This window comes from Dama dama, chromosome 29, assembly GCF_033118175.1.
Source record: "Dama dama isolate Ldn47 chromosome 29, ASM3311817v1, whole genome shotgun sequence".
Taxonomy (NCBI): Eukaryota; Metazoa; Chordata; class Mammalia; order Artiodactyla; family Cervidae; genus Dama; species Dama dama.
In genome coordinates, this window is record NC_083709.1 from 56067847 (window position 1) to 56089125 (window position 21279).

The window sequence follows — 21279 nt, forward strand, 5'->3', positions numbered from 1 at the left end:
CCGTGGCCAAAACCCCATTCTGAGGAGAGATGACTACTCAGCTTTGCTTCTGAGTCTATCCTGATTGGCCAGGGAAGGACATCTCCCTGTGGCCATCGTCTAGAATAACCCTACTGGCTGGTGACAGAGCCACTGGAGAGTTACAGGTGAACCCATCAGATCCTCCCTCCCAGAACTCGAATGTAAGTCTGTTCAAGGATAGTCAGTTATACGTCGGTGGAAAGAAGTCAGGAGACACACAGAAAAGAAGTCAGAAAGGCGGCACAGGAAGCAGAGGCCCTGGGAAGCAGGAATTAAGAAGCAGAGGATAATAGAGAGGTTTGTGTTTATATGAACAAAAGCAGTAAAAGCAAGAGCAGAGAAGAGAGTAGTTAATGCCCACAATAGTAAAGGACTAGAGCGAGCCCAGAGGTGCTACTGTCTAGGCATGTTTGCCATCGCGAAACTAGCAGACTGGAGCTGCTGTTAGGTACCTGCAGTATTTAGTGCTCAATGAAGCTTGCAGGTGCTACCGCTAAAGTTCGCTGCCCTGTGGATCCTTGAAACAAATCCTCATTTTCTGTGGTGAGCCTCTCTTGTTCTGTTCTCTACACTTGAAGTGCCCTCACCAACTGACTGTGATGCTAATAAATCACATGGCCCTGGATAGGTCACTTCCCTATTTGCTTCAGTTTTCTCATTGATAAGATGTGAGGCAGACCATTTCCAAGATTTATTATTCTGGACTTCCGCATGAAGAGGTCAGTCACAGTTTGCTTGTGAAGTCATGGCAGTTCCCCCACCCACTTTATTCTCAACTTCCTTTCCAACCACAGAGTGATTTAAACTTGAGGCTTCTGTCTCCTAAGGAATCCAGCTGCAGTACCAGCATGCGAATCAGCTGCATGGCCTCCTGGAAGACCCCACGCAGGCTTCCCTGGTTCTGTGTGGTGTTTTCTGTCGAACCAGCAGGCAAGTGTGTGTGTGTTGACCCCATCTTCTCTCATTTCACAAGAGGTCTTGTTTGCTGGAGAGAGATGAAAATAAACTATGGAAAGTTGCAAACATGTTGATGGGAACTGAGGTAAAACGTGGAAAGGCTGCTGGGTTTAGTGTGGTCAGAGGTGATAGGAACTACTGGCCAGGAAGGAAATTGGGAAGGGAGGGCTTTACAGATTCTACTTAAAATTCTGTTTCATCTCAAGTAGGATTTACAGTGGAGCAGATTAGCATTTGCATTTCAGAGAAATGAAAAGAAAGAAAAAAAAAAAGAGAGAGAGACAGAATTTTGGTCCTGGAGTGACCCAGAAGGATTCTTGTGTTAACCTTTGCCCCATCATACACTTCCATCCTCCCCTTCCCTACATGGGTTTGGATTTGGAGAAAACCATAGGCATAGCTCCAGATGGAACATTTGGAGACCTGGAAACAGTCTTGGCTCAGAGGTCAGCTTATTGTGTGACTGTGGACAAAAATTTCTTGTTGTTCTCAGTTTTTCCACTTGTATACTGAAGATGATAGTCTGTTTTTTTTGCTTATGTCGTTAGAATTTTGTGCCAGTTAATGACATATTGGTCTCTATTCTCCTCATTTTCTCAGTCAATCCCTTGCACTAAGCCAAATGTTTAGAGAGGGATACAGATTAACTCTTTCAAACCTTCAAGGAATTGTTTTATGAATCACTAGTGTATTGAACTAAATAGCATCTTTGTATGGTCCACTTAGAGAGCAGAGCACCAGAAATGCTCTGAGTAGTCTGAATGGTACCCTAGAGAGCTGAAAGAGTTAATGGGCTTGCCTCTGGTAGTGCTGATTGGATCCCAAGACATGACATAAGACACAGGAGAAGGAGAAGGAGAAGGCTAAAATATCTTTACATGAGGGAAAATTTAGCAGTCCATTAGTAACAACTGGATTGCACTTCACTTTCACTGCCTCTTTCCCTGCCCAGTCACACACACACACACACACACACACACACACGCACACACATATCTTGGCATTTTACTACTGGCTGCAATGGGAAAGTCAAACTGAGCTGAGTGGAAAGGTGCCTTGAGTTCTTGGTGAAAGAAATAGATACAACCTCACCCTGGACTGCCCCTTTGTATTTTAAAAGTTCATTGGATGGTGGGATTTTTTTTCTCCTTCTTTTCTCCCCCTATTCACAGAAACCAAATAACTCACTGAGTTAGGGTCAGGGTTGATTTATTTCTAAATACTTGGGATCCAATGAAGAATGAGGTTTTGGTAAGTATTCTATGAAACCTAGAATAAAAGGTAAGAAACCCCACTGATTGCCCATTGTGCTCAGTGGCCAAGTTTTTGCAGGCCCATGGACTGTCCAAGGAATTTTCCAGGCAAGAATACTGAAATGAATTGCCATTTCCACCTTCAGGGTATCTTTTTGACAACCCAGAGATTAGCAGGAGAATAACGTCAAAATTCCTGAAACTGAAATTCAATGAAGAAATTTCCAACCTAAGTATGCTGCCAGTAGAAGGTAAGCTTCCTGGGAGTGAAAACTTTTTCCAGATTGTTTTTGTGTCTGTTATTCTGAACCTGAGGATGTCGTGAAACAAGAGTTGTCTGATGTCCTGGTGTATTTGAGAACTTATCTGGTAATATGATAGAACAGCTACAGGCTCTTTTTCCATGTTCTTCTGTTTTTTTGTTTTTTTTTTCTGTGTCATCCTGTGTGCTTACTCTTCTAACACCCCTGATTTGCCAAGAAAAATATTTTGTTAAAAATATCCAACATTGTTATAATTCTGATTAAACTGATCATAGAAAAGTCCTCAGGGTTAAAACACAAAAGTAACTTTTTTGGTTGTTGTTCATTGGTATATCCCAACAGGTAGTATAGTATATAATTAGAATTCAGTAAATATTGAAAGAATGAGTAGGTGAAGATTATCTTTCACATTTCTCACTATTTTCCTTCCTTATTTTTTAGCCATGGATAGTGACCCAGAAGATACAATAAATGAGTGGAGTCAGAGCTGTGAGTCCAGATTCATGCCCTGGGTTTGGGGTGGGAACTGTGACAAGTGGGAGAACACATGTTGCAGAGAGAGTGGGCAGCTCCTGCCTGTTGTTGCAATGCAGGAGTATTTAACTGGTTCTGCCAGGCAATTTTATTTTCAAGAGGAGCTGAAAATCCTTATTTGTTCATGAAGTCTTCAGATTTTAAAATAATGACCCCAAAATTTAAAACTACGCTGTGCCCTCCTTGGACTTCCAATTGTGGCTCAGCTGGTAAAGAATCTGCCTGCATTATGGGTTCGATTCCTGGGTTGGGAAGATCCCCTGGAGAAGGGAAAGGCTACCCACTCCAGTATTCTGGCCTGGAGAATTCCATGGACTATACAGTTTCTAAGAGATACGAATTTCTAATTCATGGACTATACAATTTCTAAGAGATACAATAGAAAAATAGGTTAAAGTCTTGAACTTTATAAAAGAAGATGTCTAAATGGTGAGTATACATATGAAAAAATTTGTCATCTCAATAATCATTAGGGGAATGCACATTAAAGCTATAGTGAAGATACTGTTGGTGGGAGTATAAACAGGAACAGCTGCCTTGGAAAGTTGCTTGATAGTGTCCATTAAAGCTGAGCATATACCTACACTATGATCCAGCAACTCTATTTCCATCAGAAATGTACTCATGTCAACCAAAAGTTATGTACCAAAATGTTCAAAGAAACTTCATTAACACCCCCAACACAACTGTCCTCAACAATAGAGTATATAAATAAAATATAGTGTATTTATAAATGAAACACTGTACAGCAGAGAACAGGAATGTATGACTGCTACATGGAAATAACATGGGTGAATCTCATTAACACAAAGTTAGACACAAAATCATTCACACTATATGGTTCCATTTATATGAGGTTCAAAACCAGACAAAACCGATCCATGCTGATAGTAATTACTTTCCAGGGATAGTGCCTGGAAAGGGGGCATGAGAGAGATTTATAGGTACTAGTAGGTGTTCTGTTCCTTGATCTATAAGAAGTTACATGTGTGTGTTCAAAATTTGTGAATTCAGTGAGCTGCACATATATAATTTGTGCATTTTTCTATTAGTATGTTATATAAAAAAAAATAGATTACTTTAAAAGTGCTATGCAAGCCATACGAACATAGTTGTAAATCTGGTAGAGTTCATGGGCCTACAGCTTGTGCCATTTATCCTGGGTCAAATTTCTGAATATACCAAACTGGTATACTTGCTGTTCATACCCCTCTGTTATATCTTCCTTGGGCTTTTGCCTGTATCCTCTGCCTGTCTGGAATTCTCTCCCCACACTGTTTTACCATTCAGTTTTTCAACCCAGTGTCAGTTTCACTTCTTCAGTGATTTTACCACTCACCTGAATCACAAATTAGCTCATATTTTAATTACACTTCCTAAGTTAAGGTCTTGTCTCTTTGAAGTTGTCCCACAGCTCCCAAATGCCAGTCTTTATAGACCCATACAAAATGACAAAAATAAGGACAATGTAGCTTTTGTCCTAAAGCTACATACACTGTATTTAACAGACCTTTATTTTGTAGTTAGATGACTTGTTTACTCTTTTAGTGTTAAGATAAAGCTCTTCCATGAATTGATGAAATTAACTGATGTGAGATAGTATAGTGGTTAAAGGTTTTGCAGGTCAGACTGGTTGTATTCAAATCTTGATGAGACTGAAGTCATTGACTTTTGTGGACCTCAGTTTCCTGAAAAGTGGGGATATTAACAGTACACTCACACACATACATGCACCCACACGATACTACATATAGTTATATATAGGGCTTCCCTGGTGGCTCAGATGGTAAAGAATCTACCTGCAATGCAGGAGACTCAGGTTCGATCCCTGGGTCAGGATGATCCCCAGGAGATGGGAACGGCTACCCATTCCAATATTCTTTCCTGGAGAATTCCTTGGACAGAGGAGCCTTGTGGGCTGCAGTCAATGGGATTGCAAAGAGTTGGGCATGACTGAGTGATGAACACTTGCACACACAAAGTTATATGTATCAATAATAAAATATATATAATTAATGTTTTATATATTTATAAAATGTCAAAACAGTTGCTGTAAAGTCTAAATGAAATAAAGCCCTCAGATCCACATCTGGCACATAGCATACACTCTGTAAATGTTAGTCATTTTTATTGTTTAGTTGGGCAAAAGAAAAAATTGATGTCACTATATTTCCTGTTCCTCCCATTTTTTTATTCTTCAGAAAAGTTATTGTCCTATGAAATTCAAAAGATTCATACCCATTCAACTAGATTGTATGATCTCTGAGAGCATGGCCCATGCCTTATATTTCTTTTAAGTATATAATATATGAGGAGCTGCTCAAATGGGTTAATGAAGTACAGGTTTCTCTTTATAGCCCAGTTTTTTCTAAACCTATTGGTATGCATCTTTGGAGAAATACAATAAGCATATTTCTGTCTAGATATCTGCTTAATACCATTAATAGTGTTAATTAAAAATCAGCCTTCTCAAAATTTAACACTTCTATTGTCAATTCTGTCTTCTTTTCAAGATACTTTTTTCAACAAATGTCAAGAATAATCCTCTAAGAATAATAGCAAAAAGGCAGACTGGGGAAAAATCCCCCCTGAGGTTCAGACAATCTGCTGTCTTTTGGTATAATTAACTTTGGGATAAGAGGATCTTGGGAAAATGCACAATGGACAGACACCAAATAGTGAATACTCTGGTTGAGTTTAATTAGCAGTGATCTTTATGACACTAACGTGATTGTTTTTAAACACAACTGTCAGTGACAATTGACTGAGGCAAGGAGGGAGCAGTAAACTGTCTAAAAGATGAGCAGCACGACAGCTTTACGAGCACACGGCAGAAACTAAGAAAAGTGCTTCATCAAGCCGGAAACTGTTCTAGGTAAAATGTGGAGATGTAGGAGTGGGAAGAAGGAACCTGGGAGAGGAAACTGGGGTTGTAAGTCTTGAAGAGTACCTTTGGAGAGAAGGAGGGCATTTTCTCTCCCTTTTACACCCTTATAATTCTCAATTAAAAAAAAAAAGTGCCTGCTTTGTGTCCACAACTTATATATAAGACTCCCTGGAAGTCTTAGATTTTTTTTCAAGGCTAAAATAAAAAGAGTAAACCTAATTTCTTTGACAGATTTCAACTTAAACCATATGTTAATCACAGGATGACTTAATGGGCAGAGTAGAAGTTTTTTAAGGGGTGCTGCAAATGGTAGGATCTTGAGTGGAATCCTTATTTGAATCACAGAGCTTTTCTTTTTAACTTCCTTTATAAGAAATTTAAATTTCCTGAGTAAGATGGGAACAGTATTTTGGGGAAGATGGGGACAATATTGTGAAAGTTTTATTAGGGTGGCATAGAGGCACAGGTGCACAGTGTAATTATTCTATCTACACTCAATTTCACTGCCAAGTGCGGCCAGTTGGTGCTTCTAAGGATTCCACTTGACTGACAGATCACAGAAACTTGAGCACTGACGCATGAGGCATGATACAACGACTGCTCATGTTTCCAAAATTTGAAGGAAGTCCTAAATTTCAAGAGATGGGGCAACTCAATTAACATTATTTGGGAAGTCCACAATTCCCTAAAACAATTTTTGTCAGTGCTCTGCAGTTGACCTTCAAATTCAGATCTCTGACATGACCTATAGCCGTTATTATTCTGTCAGTAGTCATTAACTGCATTTTGTCTTAAGAATAGAGCCATAGAAAAAGCTAGTTATGTCTACTTCAACCATAGTTCATTGTTAAAAGGTGCTTTTCAAGAAGAGGCAAAAACATTGCTGCTTCTCAGAATTATTTCTGTTTATATGGTGCATACGTATGGTGAATGACATATGCATTTTAGTCAAATGCGTTGTTGTTTATGTTCCTTACTTTCCCTTTATTCTTTGTGTAGGATAATCTTCATCTGACCCTAGGTGAAGATCTAGGCTACTCCCATGTCTTTGGGATGTCCTATGATCATCTTAAGTCATAAGCATAGTTTTAATTCAGGCTCTACAATGTCCAGGGCCATGTCAAGTCAAAACTACAAAGGTAATTTAATATCAATCTCTCTTGCCTGAAATACAAACTCCTGAAATAGCTCCTGTTTCAGCTTAAAATCAATAATAGGAGAACAAGCAAGTTTGTCTCCTCTTCCTCTTTCAAGCTTGCCGGCTTGCCTCCTTCCAAGGGTCACATGTAGAATGGGAGAGGGGAGAGAGAAAAGGATAAGACTGTCTCTTGGCTAGGTGACTTTGGCTCTTTGACTTGGCAGATGGTTAATGCCAGCCTCTCTTGAAAATCCTGGAAGGCAGGGATTTGGGACAAAAATGGCTCTTGCTCCTGGGTGGCAGTCTCATGGACTCTTTCTTTGCTGGGCTCCTCTCTCCTTTAGGCATTTTACCATGTTCACTAGCAACTACTTGCTCAGTCCTTGGATATCACCGAGCATGGATCTAGGCTCTTTCTACTGAGGTAACCTCATATGTCTATGAGAACAGCTGTACAGGACACAAAAATAACAGAGGTCACTCTGTCCTGAATAGCTCACTTTTGTCGACAGGAGACATCCTATATCTCTTACTTAGGTAAACTCCTCATGGATAATGCAATCCCAATATGGCAGGTCCCTCTTGGATCCCCCACCAAAACAGTTAAGTCAGTTAAGTTCTCTCTTACCATCTAGATTTCTCCAGGATCACCCACACTCTGCCTTAGATGCCTCAGTGTGAGCCAGGCAAGAATCTTCTGTTACTCTGAACTACAGGAAATGTATTTTGAACCATGCCCAGATTCTTCATGGTGTCCATCTTCTTGAGGAATCCAATTGGCATGCAACAGGTTCTTCAGGGCCATTTCTTTATAAAACTCTATTTGGAGTGGGGTGTGTCTCATTCTTACTTCTGTGACCACAGTCTATTATGTTACAGTTCTAAGAAACAAAGGCAGGAAGAATCCAATTCTATCATCTTGCTGCCTGTGTTTCACCGCTTGCAAAGTGTGCAGTCTTATTATTTCAGCTGTTTCTCACTGTAGCAAGAAATAAGCCCCCAAGAAACAGACATGTCAATCCCTTTTTGCTAGTGAAAAACAGAGTTTGGAAGGATTCAGTGACATGCCCAGTTTTACACGGCTTCCACTAAAGCTGAATCCTCCCTGACTGTACTCTTTAAAGGATCTTGTATTCATGTGTGTATCCTTAGTACTTAGTGCATAGTAGGCAATAAATAAGTATTTATTTATGGAATCAACATATCCAGGACTTCTAACGCCTAGTGAGGGGGCTCAGAATCTGCCATCCCCAAACATGCCACTTTTGCATTTGATTATTTTGAGTTAAAGGCACTTGAGAAACAATATATGCAGGAAGAGCTCTTTAACTTCCCCCTTTGTACCTAAAAGTAGATCATAAAATGTCCTATGAAAAAGATGCCCTCCCTGTACTGAGAAGAACATTCTTAACACTAGAGACTGGGATTCAACACTGATACAGATCTGTTCAAATAAACCTACTAGAATAACTCTTATCTCCCATTAGTTTCCCCATATTTCCCTGTCACTGTTCCACAATTTACTGTCTGTGGCCTAAGACCCTTTGTCTTGTCACACCCACAATTTATTGCTCTTTGTTTAGATATACATAAGCTTTCAGGCTTATGGCTTCTTTGAGTTGTTTACCTTTTAATGACTCCCATGTATGCAGAAAAATATTAAACTAAATTTGCATGTTTTTCTCTTGTTAATCTGTCTTATGTCAGTTTAATTCTTAGACCAACCACAGAACCTAGGAGAGTAGAGGGATGTTTTCCCTCCTCTACACTGCTCAAGTCCTTTTCCTACTGTACACCAAGTTGCTCCCATGCAGGGTATCTGATTTCTGATCTCCAGGTCAGCACAATCCATTTAGCCCCTAATCTAGGTTTATTTCAATTCAAGGCCAATCCAGGATCCAAAGGTTTGGATTTGAGAAAACCAAGATGTTCAAGACTCTTTGAGGGTTATTCTGGCCCTTTCTACACTTAACTTGTAATAAGCAACATTTTCTGAGTGCCTTTTATGTGACAGATACTGTGTGGATTATGAGGGAGCCAAATATAAATAAGGCAAGTTTCCATGTCTTGCAGCTCATCCTGGAACAGACTGGAAACTCACGAAAGCTATGGAAATTATAGAAAATCTTTTGTAAATGCAGGAACTTCTTTACAGTTCTGCCTGGAGCTTTTAGAAGATATATTAATCCCAGAGTGGTAAAAACTCATGCCTATGGGTAGGATTGGGCAGGTAGCGCAATAGGGAGAGACGAGCAGTGTGGTAAACCAGAAAACACCTGCCCTATCTAAAGATAGCAAGAACTACTCAACTCTAACTGAAGTGAGCATAGCAGTTCAGAGATTCTGGATCTTCTAATTTTCCCCAAATGCTAGAAACCTGGCTTTATCTTGTTTATTTTTTTGTTTAGGTATATTTAATTTATTTTTAAAATGAACTTTTGTTTCTGTTGCACAACAAAGTGAATCAGCTATACATACACATGTATCCACGTTTTAAAAAAAATCTTCCCATATTTGGTCACCACAGAACTCTGAGTCGAGTTTCCTTTGTTATACAGAAGGTTCTTGTTAGTTATCTTTTTTATACATAATAATGTGTATATGTCCTTTCCAGTTTCCCAGTTCATCCTGCCCCTCTTTCCTCCCTTGGTAACTATACATTTATTTGCTATATCTGTGAGTCTATTTCTGCATTGCAAATAAGGTTATCTGTACCATTTTCTAGATTCCACGTACAAGTGACATTTTACAGTATTTGTCTTATTTTAAATATGTTTTCTCCATTTAAAAACACAGTGTGGCCAGATAACACAGCTGTGGGTTACCAGAATCAGTCTCTGCCCTAGGGTTGGTTCTTTTCTTTCTCCTCATTCCAGCCCTACCTTATCTTTCCTCGGGACAGGACTTGGAACTGAAACAGACTCGAGACTGGGAGCAGAGGTAAAGACTGGTGCTCAGCCTCATTTCTTTCCTTGGGTCTTTATCAAAAGAAGAACTGTGCCTCATTTCATAACTTTCAGAGAATAGGAGAACATGGGTTTAGAACTACAGTTAGCATTTACTCAATTCAAGGATGAAATCCCTCCTTTAAGCAGGACTGTAAGGGGCTTCTCACCGCAGTCTTAACATCTATCTCACATACATATCCATACGTTATTATTGTTCATGCAAATTTGAAAGGTACACACTTTCTGAGTAATTGCTAACTGGTTGTCTTGTTTATGGCCGTTAAATGATGGCTTGTTCCAAGCTATGATGATAAGCAGTTTATAACAGATATTTCTCTAAGAGTCATTCTCCCTCTGCTTTAGATTCCTATTTCCACACTCATCTTGCAGATGTCAAGTGCTTTGGATGTGTGTTTGTCTGCTTCATACTGCATGATTCTCCCATTTCACGCAGTTGCTTGCTTTAGAGTTATCTTGGGTTTGAATGCAAATATATAGTGCATTTAAGTAGTATTATCCATGTTTAATCATTTAGCCTGCTTTGTGGAAGGTTTAGATATTCTGGAGCACTGAGTGATAAATTGTTTCTTTGTCTTTTAATTATTTAGGTTATAGCTTTGAGCTTTGGAACTTTTGATGTCAGATATTAACAATAAATAAATTGCAAGCCTGGCTTTTTTGTGGCATTGTGGTTATTACATGCTTAAATTAATTGGATAAATTTATCAGTGTACAGCACTTACATGGCATGAATATACGCTTGCATATACAAATATTTTTATCATAAATAAAAGACATGGCACTTTAAAAGATCAACATTAACTGGCTAATGTAGTCCATAGATTGTAAAGAAATGAAGCTTTCATTAACTGTTTACATTTATGATTCAATTGGTGCAGAGAGGTTTTCATTTCTGACCTAGATACTTCAAGTGGCTTGCTTCTGAGAAAAATAATAGGTAGTTAGACACCAACAGCAAAAACCCATGGCCTACTTAGAATCCCTAAAATGTTTTATTTTCATATGCATTATTTTGAAATTGTATCAGTAGGTTAAGAGTATAGTTTTCTAGGTTAAATCAGAATTTAATTGCTAGTTTAGAAATGTCTGGTAATGCATTTAACCTCAAAACATTTTAGGTTCTATTGCAATCCTAATAAATTGGGGACCCCAAGATTTCAGTCTCTGAAGAGTACGGAATTTCAGAAAAACTGTTCATTAAGCAATTTTGTCTCTTCCCTCAAATTAAAAAAGAAATCTGTTCTTTACTAGTATCTCTCAAAGACATTACAGGAATCCAAATCAGAATCATCATATCCTTTATTTCCCTTCTTAATTCTTTTTGCATTTTCTTATTCACAACTAACTCCCCCATTTCCATCCATGTCCCCCCTACCCCCTGTACCACCAACCTCAATGCTCTCCCCAGTCTAGTCTATATGACTTTTATTCTCTATCTTCCCTCCTCTCTCTCTCTCTCTCACAACTCTTTATCTGTGAGTCATTTCACCTCTTTCTCTAATTTTCCTCCTTTTACATCAGTCTGAGAGATGGAGGGGAATAGGGACCAGTGAATTGGTCTTATAAATTACCAAATGGTGACCTTGGGGGGATTATGTAACTATTGCCCCTTTAATGATTTTTACTTATTGCATATGGCATTAAAGAATTTTAAATCTGGCTTGCTTCAATAATATGGTTTAAAATACAGAGACATTGGTATATTTGATTTATAACCAAATGTTTCGGAGAGGATAAGCTTGGGCTTTTCATTACTAAACTGGTGTTATTCTCTGAAGTGGTGTCACTACTATTGAACTACTCCTTCTGTGCCTATTAGAGCATATGGCTATCTAGGCTTTGTGTCTTCATATTTTTTTCAACCTTTAATAATGGCAACAGAAGAATTTATCAGTATTAGAGTACTGCTCAACCTTCAAACCGTTCCACAATCTGGCACTGGTTCTGGTTTCCTGCCCCGTCCTACCCATGTTCCCCATGCCGAGAACATTATTTATATCTCTATTAATAGAGCAAATTGCCTTGAGTTATGATATTCATGAACACACAATCTACCTTCATGGGTGATAAGCTCTGTTGCATCTTACACATAACACAGGCTGAGTAAATGACTGTTGGACTGACTTGAACTATTTACTGTGCTATAGACTCTCAAACTCCAGGGTAACTCCATGATGTGACTTTATTTGTTCAGTGACTAGCAGGGTAGCTGCATATGGCACATATTTTTGAATGAGAGAAAGAGCAGCAATAGCGCTAGTATCATCAGAATTTGGAGAGTCTTCTCTCTATGAAATTCAGCAAATATTTTGTGAACAAAGATGATGTAATAGACACTGGATGAAGTACCATGGGAGATACAAACTTAAGAATAGATCATTGTTCATCCTTTGGGAGTCTCATTGTCTTTGTGCATACAATTTCATTTATATGGAATAAAAGATAAAACAGAGAAAGCTCATTATTTCCTGGTCTGTTAAAATATCTGTACAGTATGAATGAATATGTGTATTTGGAGTGTTTTCCATGTGGATTCACCACTTAGTCCTCAACTGGCAATATTTCCCAATTATTTTCTAGGAATTACCATACAACTGGTAAACACAATTTTATACTTAATGCTAGAGAGAGGAATGAGGGGTAAACATTCCTTAGACTTTTACTATTGAGGAAACCAGACCAGCCATTCAAGTGATGAAGACTGTGTCATCCAACCTGGTGAGTCTTTAGTGCCAGAATGTTTGGGCTCCCTGAGCTGGAAAACTTTCCTGTTGGTAACCACTAACAAATTAAAACTCCTCCTGGGAGGGCATATTGGTTTTGCCAATCTCCCTGACCTAACTTCTTTATAGTTTGGCATTTCCTTGACCAAAATTCCTATGTCTTGAAATATTGTTTAATTGCTATCTAAACCATGTTCCATGAACTCTGGCTGAACTTGTATGCAATCTTGGTAGAAAACCTTCAGCTTCATGGTATCTTCTGTGTACAATTCATTTTTTAGAAATACGGAAAGCTGAAACTAGAAGGGACTTTCTGAAAGTGTTGGTAATAGGAAGACAGCAAGGAGGAGGAGGAGTGCAATCATAGTTATAGTGGGATTGTAGTGCCAGTAAAGCGTAGCAGTAACTATAGTGTTATAGGCTGAATGGTGTCCCTTCCTCCCCTCCAAAATTTGTATGTTGAGCCCCTAAGCCCCAATACCTCAGAAAGTGACTGTATTTGGGGATAAGATGTCTAAAGAAGTAATTAAGTTAAAATGAGGCTGCTATAGTAAGTCCTAGTCCAATCTGACTGGTCTGATAAAAAGAAGTTTGGACACTTAAAGAGGTACTAGGATGTATATGCAGCAGAAAGACCATGTGTGATGGTTACTTTTATGTTTTGACCTGGTTACATCACACAGTAACCAGATATTTGGCCAAAGATCATGGCACCTGGTCCCATCACTTCATGGCAGAGAGATGGGGAAACAGTGGCTGACTTTATTTTTCTGGGCTCCAAAATCACTTCAGATGGTGATTGCAGCCATGAAATTAAAAGACGCTTACTCCTTGGAAGGAAAGTTATGACCAACCTAGACAGCATATTAAAAAGCAGAGACATTACTTTGCCAGCAAAGGTCTGTCTAGTCAAGGCTATGGTTTTTCCAGTGGTCAGGTATGAATGTGAGAGTTAGACTTTAAAGAAAGCTGAGTGCAGAAGAATTGATGCTTTTGAACTGTGGTGTTGGAGAAGACTCTTGAGAGTCCCTTGGACTGCAAGGAGATCCAACCAGTCCATCCTAAAGGAGATCAGTCCTGGGTATTCATTGGTAGGACTGATGCTGAAGCTGAAACTCCAATACTTTGGCCACCTGATGCGAAGAGCTGACTCATTAGAAAAGTCCCTGATGCTAGGAAAGATTGAGGGCAGGAGGAGAAGGGGACGACAAAGGATGAGGTGGTTGGATGGCATCATCAACTCGATGGACATGGGTTTGGGTGGACTCCAGGAGTTGGTGATGGACAGGGAGGCCTGGTGTGCTGCAGTTCATGGGGTTGCAAAGAGTCAGACATGATTGAGTGACTGAACTGAACTGAACTAATTCTGAATCTTTCTTTGTGGGTGTTTTTGGATGAGATTTTCATTTAAGTCTTTGAATAAAGTATATTGCTCTCCATAATGTGGATGGACTTCATCTAATCAGCTGAAGACCTGAGTAGATTAAAAGGCTGATGTCTCTCAAAGCTAGAGAGAATTCTGTCAGCAGAATGCCTCTGGGTTTTATCTGTAACACCAACACTTCCTAGTTTGTCAGTAGACTGCCTTTAGATTCAACTGTAACTCTTTTCCTGAGTCTCCAGCCTTCAGGCCTTCCCCATCAGATTTTTAACTTACTAAATTTCCCTAATCTCATAACTCAGTTCCATAAAATAATTTTGGACTACATGTCTCTGAGTCCAAATTTTCCCTTTATATAAGGATGCAAGTCTTATTTAATTAGCCTTCCCTCCCCTCCCCCACTAATGACCTCATATTAATTTGATTATCTCTATAGAAACTTTGTCTCCAAATAAGACCACTTCTAAAATACTGGGGCTCAGGTGGGATGCATGAGACAAGTGCTCCGGCCTGGTGCACTGGGAAGACCCAGAGGAATCGGGTGGAGAGGGAGGTGGGAGGGGGGATCGGGATTGGGAATACATGTAAATCCATGGCTGATTCATATCAATGTATGACAAAACCCACTGGAAAAAAAAATAATAATAATAAAAAAAAATAAAATAAAAAAAATAAAATAAAATACTGGGGCTCAAGACTTCAATGTGTAAATTGTGGGAAGACATAATTCAACTCATAACAGGTGGTGATTAAATATACTTGTTTAATCCCTAATTTATTGCATTGAAATAGAATCATGTTGCAACTAGAGGAGAAATGGAAGCCTAGCAAGAGATCCTTCACTTGGAAACATGTTCAGGAGGTAATGAGAATTTAAATTATCTTCATTTGGAGAAGCAGTGAGTGTGTGTTCATCAAAGGAGTTACAGATCCCTGCATGGAAAGGATAGTATGGGGGCAGCAAAAGGAGATGGAACATGGAAGTTACATGAGATGGTTGTGGTCACTCAGGAGCATTCAACCCAGTTCTAGGAAATTTCCTTACTCTAATTAGGACTCCACCTCAAGTCATGTGGCTCATGCTGCATAATTTTCCCAATCGTAGAGTCAAGTGTGAACATATGGCTGTAACTAAGCCAAGTGAATCCTCTTTTTCAGGACCCTGAACACTGAATGAAGTAACTTGAGTACCAAATAATAGTAATGTTTGGCATGCATTTATTAATTTCGGCAGCAGTAGTAACCTGAAAAGAAGGTCAAGCAATTTCAATGGTTGTAGTTCCCACCCTGACCTGGTTCTGAGTTTTCCTCCAGCTTTCTTATAGATTTGTGTTCTATCTCACAAAACAACTTCTTTTTGCTGAGCTTGGGTTGATTTCTGATACTTTTGATTGAAAAATTCTATTTCTTTTACTGAAGTATAATTGGTGTAAAACATTATATTAGTTTCAGGTGGACAACATAAATGATTCAATATTTGTATATATTGTGAAATTATTACCACAATAAATCTAGTTAACATCTGTCATCATACATGGAAATATCCTAACTGATAAGATGTTTCCTTAGGGATAATATTTAATCTTTCAGGATTTATATAAATTGTACTTATATCTATACATGTTTATTGGTTTTAAGATATCCTAAAATGAGAGGATGCAATAATAAGTGGTAATGAATACATATATACATATGAATATATATATGCATGCATGCATGTATGCTCAGTATTGTCTGACTCTTTGTGACCCCATGGACTGTAGCCTGCCAGGGTCCTCTGTCCTTGGGATTTTCTGGCATGAACAGTAGAGTAGGTTGCCATTCTCCCTCCACGGGATCTTCCCGACCCAGAGGTTGAACCTGTGTCCCCTGTATCTCCTGTATTGCAGACAGAAGCTTTACTGCTGAGCCACCAGAGAAGCCTATATACATGTATATATACTTGTAAAGTACAGAGTTGTATGCAGAGTACATCATGAGAATCGCTGGGCAGGATGAAGCACAAGCTGGAATCAAGACTGCTGGGATAAATATCAATAACCTCAGATATGCAGATGACACCACCCTTACGGCAGAAAGTGAAAAAGAGCTAAAGAGCCTCTTGATGAAAGTGAAAGAGGAGAGTGAAAAAGTTGGCTTAAAACTCAACATTCAGAAAATTAAGGTCATGGTATCTGGTCCCATCACTTCATGGCAAATAGATGGGGAAACAATGGAAACAGTGACAGACTATTTTTTGAGGGTCCAAAATCACTGCAGATGGTAACTGCAACCATGAAATTAAAAGACGTTTGCTCCTTGGAAAAGTTATGACCAAGCTAGACAGCGTATTAAAAAGCAGACATTACTTTGCCAACACAGGTCCGTCTAGTCAAAGCTTTGGTTTTTCCAGTAGTCACCTATAGATGTGAGAGTTGGACCATAAAGAAAGCTGAGAGCTGAAGAATTGATGCTTTTGAACTGTGGTGTTGGAGAAGACACTTGAGAGTCCCTTGGATTGCAAGGAGATCCAACCAATGCATGCTAAAGGAAATCAGTCCTGAATATTCATTGTAAGGACTGATGCTGAAGCTGAAACTCCAATACTTTGGTCACCTGATGCAAAGAACTGACTCATTTGAAAAGACCCTGATGCTGGGAAAGATAGAAGGCAGGAGGAAAAGGGGGCAACAGGATGGTCTGGTTGGATGGCATCACTGACTCCATGGACATGAGTTTGAGCAAGCTCTGGGAGTTGGTGACAGACAGGGAAGCCTGGTGGGAGGCAGCCTATGGGTTCACAAAGAGTCGGACACAACTGAGTGACTGAACAGACTGAACTGATAACTGTAAAAATAGAGCATAATATTTAAACTATATATAAATATAACTTTATAATATATCTTCTATATAATATAAATATATATTAAAGTGTACGTGCTATGCTGTGCTTAGTCGCTCAGTCGTGTCCGACTCTTTGCGACCCCATGAATTGTAGCCTGCTAGATTCCTCTATCCATGGGATCCTCCAGGCAAGAATACTGGAGTAGGTTGCCATGCCCTCATCCAGGGGAATCTTCCCAACCCAGGGATAGAATTCAGATCTCCCGCGTTGCAGGCAGATTCTTTACTGTCTGAGCCCCATAGGAAACCCATTAAAATATTATATTTTTTTAATCTTAAAACATGTTTGGCTGAGAAGTGCTGTTTATAGTAATATGAAGGAATGGGAAGCCATGCTAGGGTTAGTGCAGAAAAGGCCACATGCTTATAAAATCCAAGCCTATTGTTTATTATTATTCTTTTTAACCCCTTCTCTCTCTCACACACACACACATACACACAACTGTTCATTACTGAGTTGTTTTTTTAAAATAATATTTATTTCTTTATTTGGCTGCACCAGGCCTTAGTTGCTGCTACCTTTAGTAGCAGCATGTGGGCCCTTTTTAGTTGCTGCATGGGGAATCTTTAATTGTGGCATGCGGATTCTCTGTTGCATCATGCAAGCTCTTAGTTGCAGCATGGGGGATCTAGTTCCCTGACTAGGGATTGAACCTAGGCTCTCTGCATTGGAAGTATGGAGTCTTAGCCACTGGGCCACCAGGGAAGTCCGTATTACCAAGTTATAATTGATAAGTTAAAGATTCAGTTTAATCAACAAGTGCTAGGGTTGGAAAGAGGGTTGCAAACATAACTTTTCTCAGTAAAACTACGAAAGAACAACCTCTGTCTATCAAGAACAACAATGAAGTTTTGCCTAGGATTTTGATGAGAGATATAATCTAGTCATCCTAAATCAGAACCTATGGTGGCTTATGGGTATCTGTCAAATGCTTAGCAACAGTAACAAATACTCACCAAATGCTTATTATGCTCAAGGCATTGTGCTTATCTGCAATAAATGAAGGCAAATAAGACCTGGACTCAGGCCATAAGGAGCTCATGAAATGAAAAAATGTGAAATCCAAACATATTTGTGGAATTACAAGCATATTTTCAATTACCCTTGGGCGCTAATACCATTGAAAAAGGTAAGTAAGCACTTTTGAAATTGATGGATGTTCATGTTAGAGTCTAAGAAAAATTTCTTGGACTATTCATTTTTCCTGTTCTAAACATTAAATGATATTTGAGTTTTAGCTACAAGATATATGTGGTGTTACCCATAAAGGCTGTGTGCAATCTTCATAGAGATTTAGAGCAGGTACTGGTATCCAGAGCAACCTACCTGGAGAATTCTCTAAATTCCCTCTTCTATTTGGCTTATTGCTATCTTATTTACTTTGTATGAGAAAAATAGAAAGGCTGAATATGCTGCAAACATAGATGGGAAGTCACATCAGAATTGGAAATAGAAAAATAGTATAGTAAAAACAATGCAGACCTGGGAATCAGGCCTAGGAGGTTCCCTAGCTAGCTGACTTTAGTCATCACTTGGCCTTTGAGAAGACTCAGTTATCTCCATTGTGGCACAGTTTTTCTTTCGTCTATCTCACTGGATTGTGTAAGGTTCAAAGGCAAATATATTATGAGTCTTAAGGTGCTGGGAAAGGTTGAAGACAGGAGGAGAAGGGGATGACAGCGGATGAGATGGTTGGATGGCATCACTGACTCGATGGACTTGAGTTCGTGCAAGTTTCAGGAGTGATGGACAGGGAAGCCTGGCGTGCAGCAGTCCATGGGGTTGCAAAGAGTCAGACATGACTGAGCGACTGAACTGAAAGTCCTACACAAATGTGAGTCACTATGGTTAAATGATGTCACAGGTTAAATGAATTGTACTGAAAGATTTTCAAAACTGCTGCTATTAGTCTCTGTAAGTCTGAGTAGACAACGGTAGCATTCATATATTTTTATCTTTTGGAGGGGTGTGGGAGTGAGATGGAACCGACTAGCTAGAGGAGAGAGTCCAAACTGAATATGTGAAATTTACAACACACTATAAAATTCATGAACTGAAGGACTTTGAAGGAATTCACTACATTTTTCTGTCCTATTGTTTGTGACATGTTTGCAATAGATTTCCTCAAATTATCCCCAGGGCAAGTAAAAACAGAGTGATACAGGTTAAAAAAATTACCTCTAAAAAAATAAAATATGCTTCAATGACTGCCTCCTGGAAAGAAAATTAATATAAAACAGACAATCACAGTGTATCTTTCATTGATCAAAGTAGAAAGAATTCAACCATCCCATAACTTCAGCCTTCATAGTAACCTTAGCTGATAAGTAGGCTTGGAGAAAAATGAAATAAACCAAGATGTACTGCTCTCTTTCTGTTTCCTAACAAGAAGAGAAAATCTGAGTCATAAAATAGAGGCCCTAGACACTAGTTAGAACTTAAGACTTACTGTGGAGTCAATTCTTAAACTTAGTGTATAAAAAGAAAACCTCTAGGCTTTAATGACTGATGTTTTTGAGAAATGTGTATGTCTGAGGGTGTGTATGTATATTCTGATATGGGCTGAGGCTGTGTTTTTGGTGATTCCCACTCTTAAAACATTTCAACCTTAACCAACGTCACCACTCTACTACTTTCTGGCCTTTAAAGAGATGAAGCTAAAAACCAAGTTATTATTATTATTATTTTTGATCCTATCCCAACTCCTGAGTTTCCTACTTGATTGGTTAGTGGCTGGATTTTATTTACATGGCAAGGGAAAGGTAAACATTACCAAAGTTTAATTAAAAGCTATTGGAACAAATGTTTATATTTTGAATTATAATATAAATGGGGCTCTTTTACTAACCATAATCATCTGGAGTACTTGACCTTTTGTTGTTCAGTTTTTCAGTCATGTCCAACTCTTTGCGACTCTATGGACTGCAGCATGCCAGGCTTCCCTGTCCTTCACCATCTCCCGGCACTTGCTCAAACTCATGTCCACTGAGTTGGTGATGCCATCCAACCATCTTGTCCTCTGTTGTCCCCTTCTCCTCCTGCCTTCAATCTTTCTCAACATAAGGGTCTCTTCTAATAAATTGGCTTTTCACATCTTATGGCCAGAGTATTAGAGCTTCAACCTCAGCATCAGCCCCTCTAATGAATATTCAGGATTTATTTCCTTTAGAACTGACTGGTTTGATGTATGAAACACTTAAACTTTCCCATGCATAACTGCCCTAAGACTTACTAGTAAAAATTCTAATACTTCTTCTTGTGACCCTCTTCTCTCAAATTGTCTAAGAATCCCTATTCAAAGATGGGGACAGTGATGGCTATGATGGTGTGAGTTCTGACCCTACTGCTGTTTCTTCTCACTGCAACTTAATATTAAGGATGAAGATTGCTACACTGCTGCAGGGATGGTCTAGAGAATCCAGGTCTTTGACCAGGTTACATGTTGGGTCCCAAGTGAGTAACATTTTAATTCACACTTTCATGCTCAGTGACTATTCTCTAAAGTACAGCTGCTGTGCTTAGGTGTCTAAGTTGGAGGAACTTTTAGCATTTGTCATACTGCTCAAACCAGCTCTCCCTCATAAGCATTTAGGCACTAGTGTTGGCTCTACATCACTACTCCACCCAGGAACCCCCAGTTTTTCACTTTATTTTTCATGATTAGAATTTTTCATATTGGTTAGATTTCAGGGACTGAAATCTTTATGCATATTGGGCCACCTTCATCCCAAGGAAAATTTCTGTTTATCAGGATGTGGGCAGATTTATTTAGCTGCTGGCCTTATATTCTTCTACCAGGACAGTGAGTGGATACTTGTTCTATATTGTTTTTAACCTTGGGAGAGTCATTTAAGTGACTTCTTTCAGCTCAAAGAGATCAAACAGACTAACAAAAAACTTCAGCTCTACCTTACATGATTGTAATATCTGAAAGCATATAGATAATATATAGGCACTTAGGACAACTAGCCTTCTGCTGCTTTTGTGTGACATTTCGATTTGACCTTTATGTCGAAGTGTAACCATACAAAATAAGTGATTTAGTAAGTTCAATAACTGTAGATACCCAAACTGTTTAATGAATAATATTTTAGATACATTGGCTAGGAAATTGATTTAGTACTTTTCCCACTTTCGGTCATCTGAAATATCTGACCTTTGTCTGTCCTTTGTTCAAAGAGAAGCCACTGTTACATTATAGACTCAGAGAATTCAAAGCAGAGTGGGATACAACCCTTGCCTAGTTTGATAATTGCACATACTCTAGTA

At 38.9% G+C, this 21279-nt stretch overlaps 1 protein-coding gene across 1 annotated transcript in view; it reads left to right on the top strand.

Moving 5' to 3' along the window:
* TMC1 (transmembrane channel like 1) overlaps positions 1-21279 on the top strand; it is a 364253-nt gene that overhangs the window by 105833 nt on the left and 237141 nt on the right. The window contains exons 4-6 of the mRNA XM_061132306.1: positions 849-951; positions 2378-2482; positions 2936-2983. Of these exons, the coding sequence (XP_060988289.1) occupies positions 870-951; positions 2378-2482; positions 2936-2983 (235 nt within the window). The 5' untranslated portion in view covers positions 849-869. The remainder of the gene's footprint in view (positions 1-848; positions 952-2377; positions 2483-2935; positions 2984-21279) is intronic.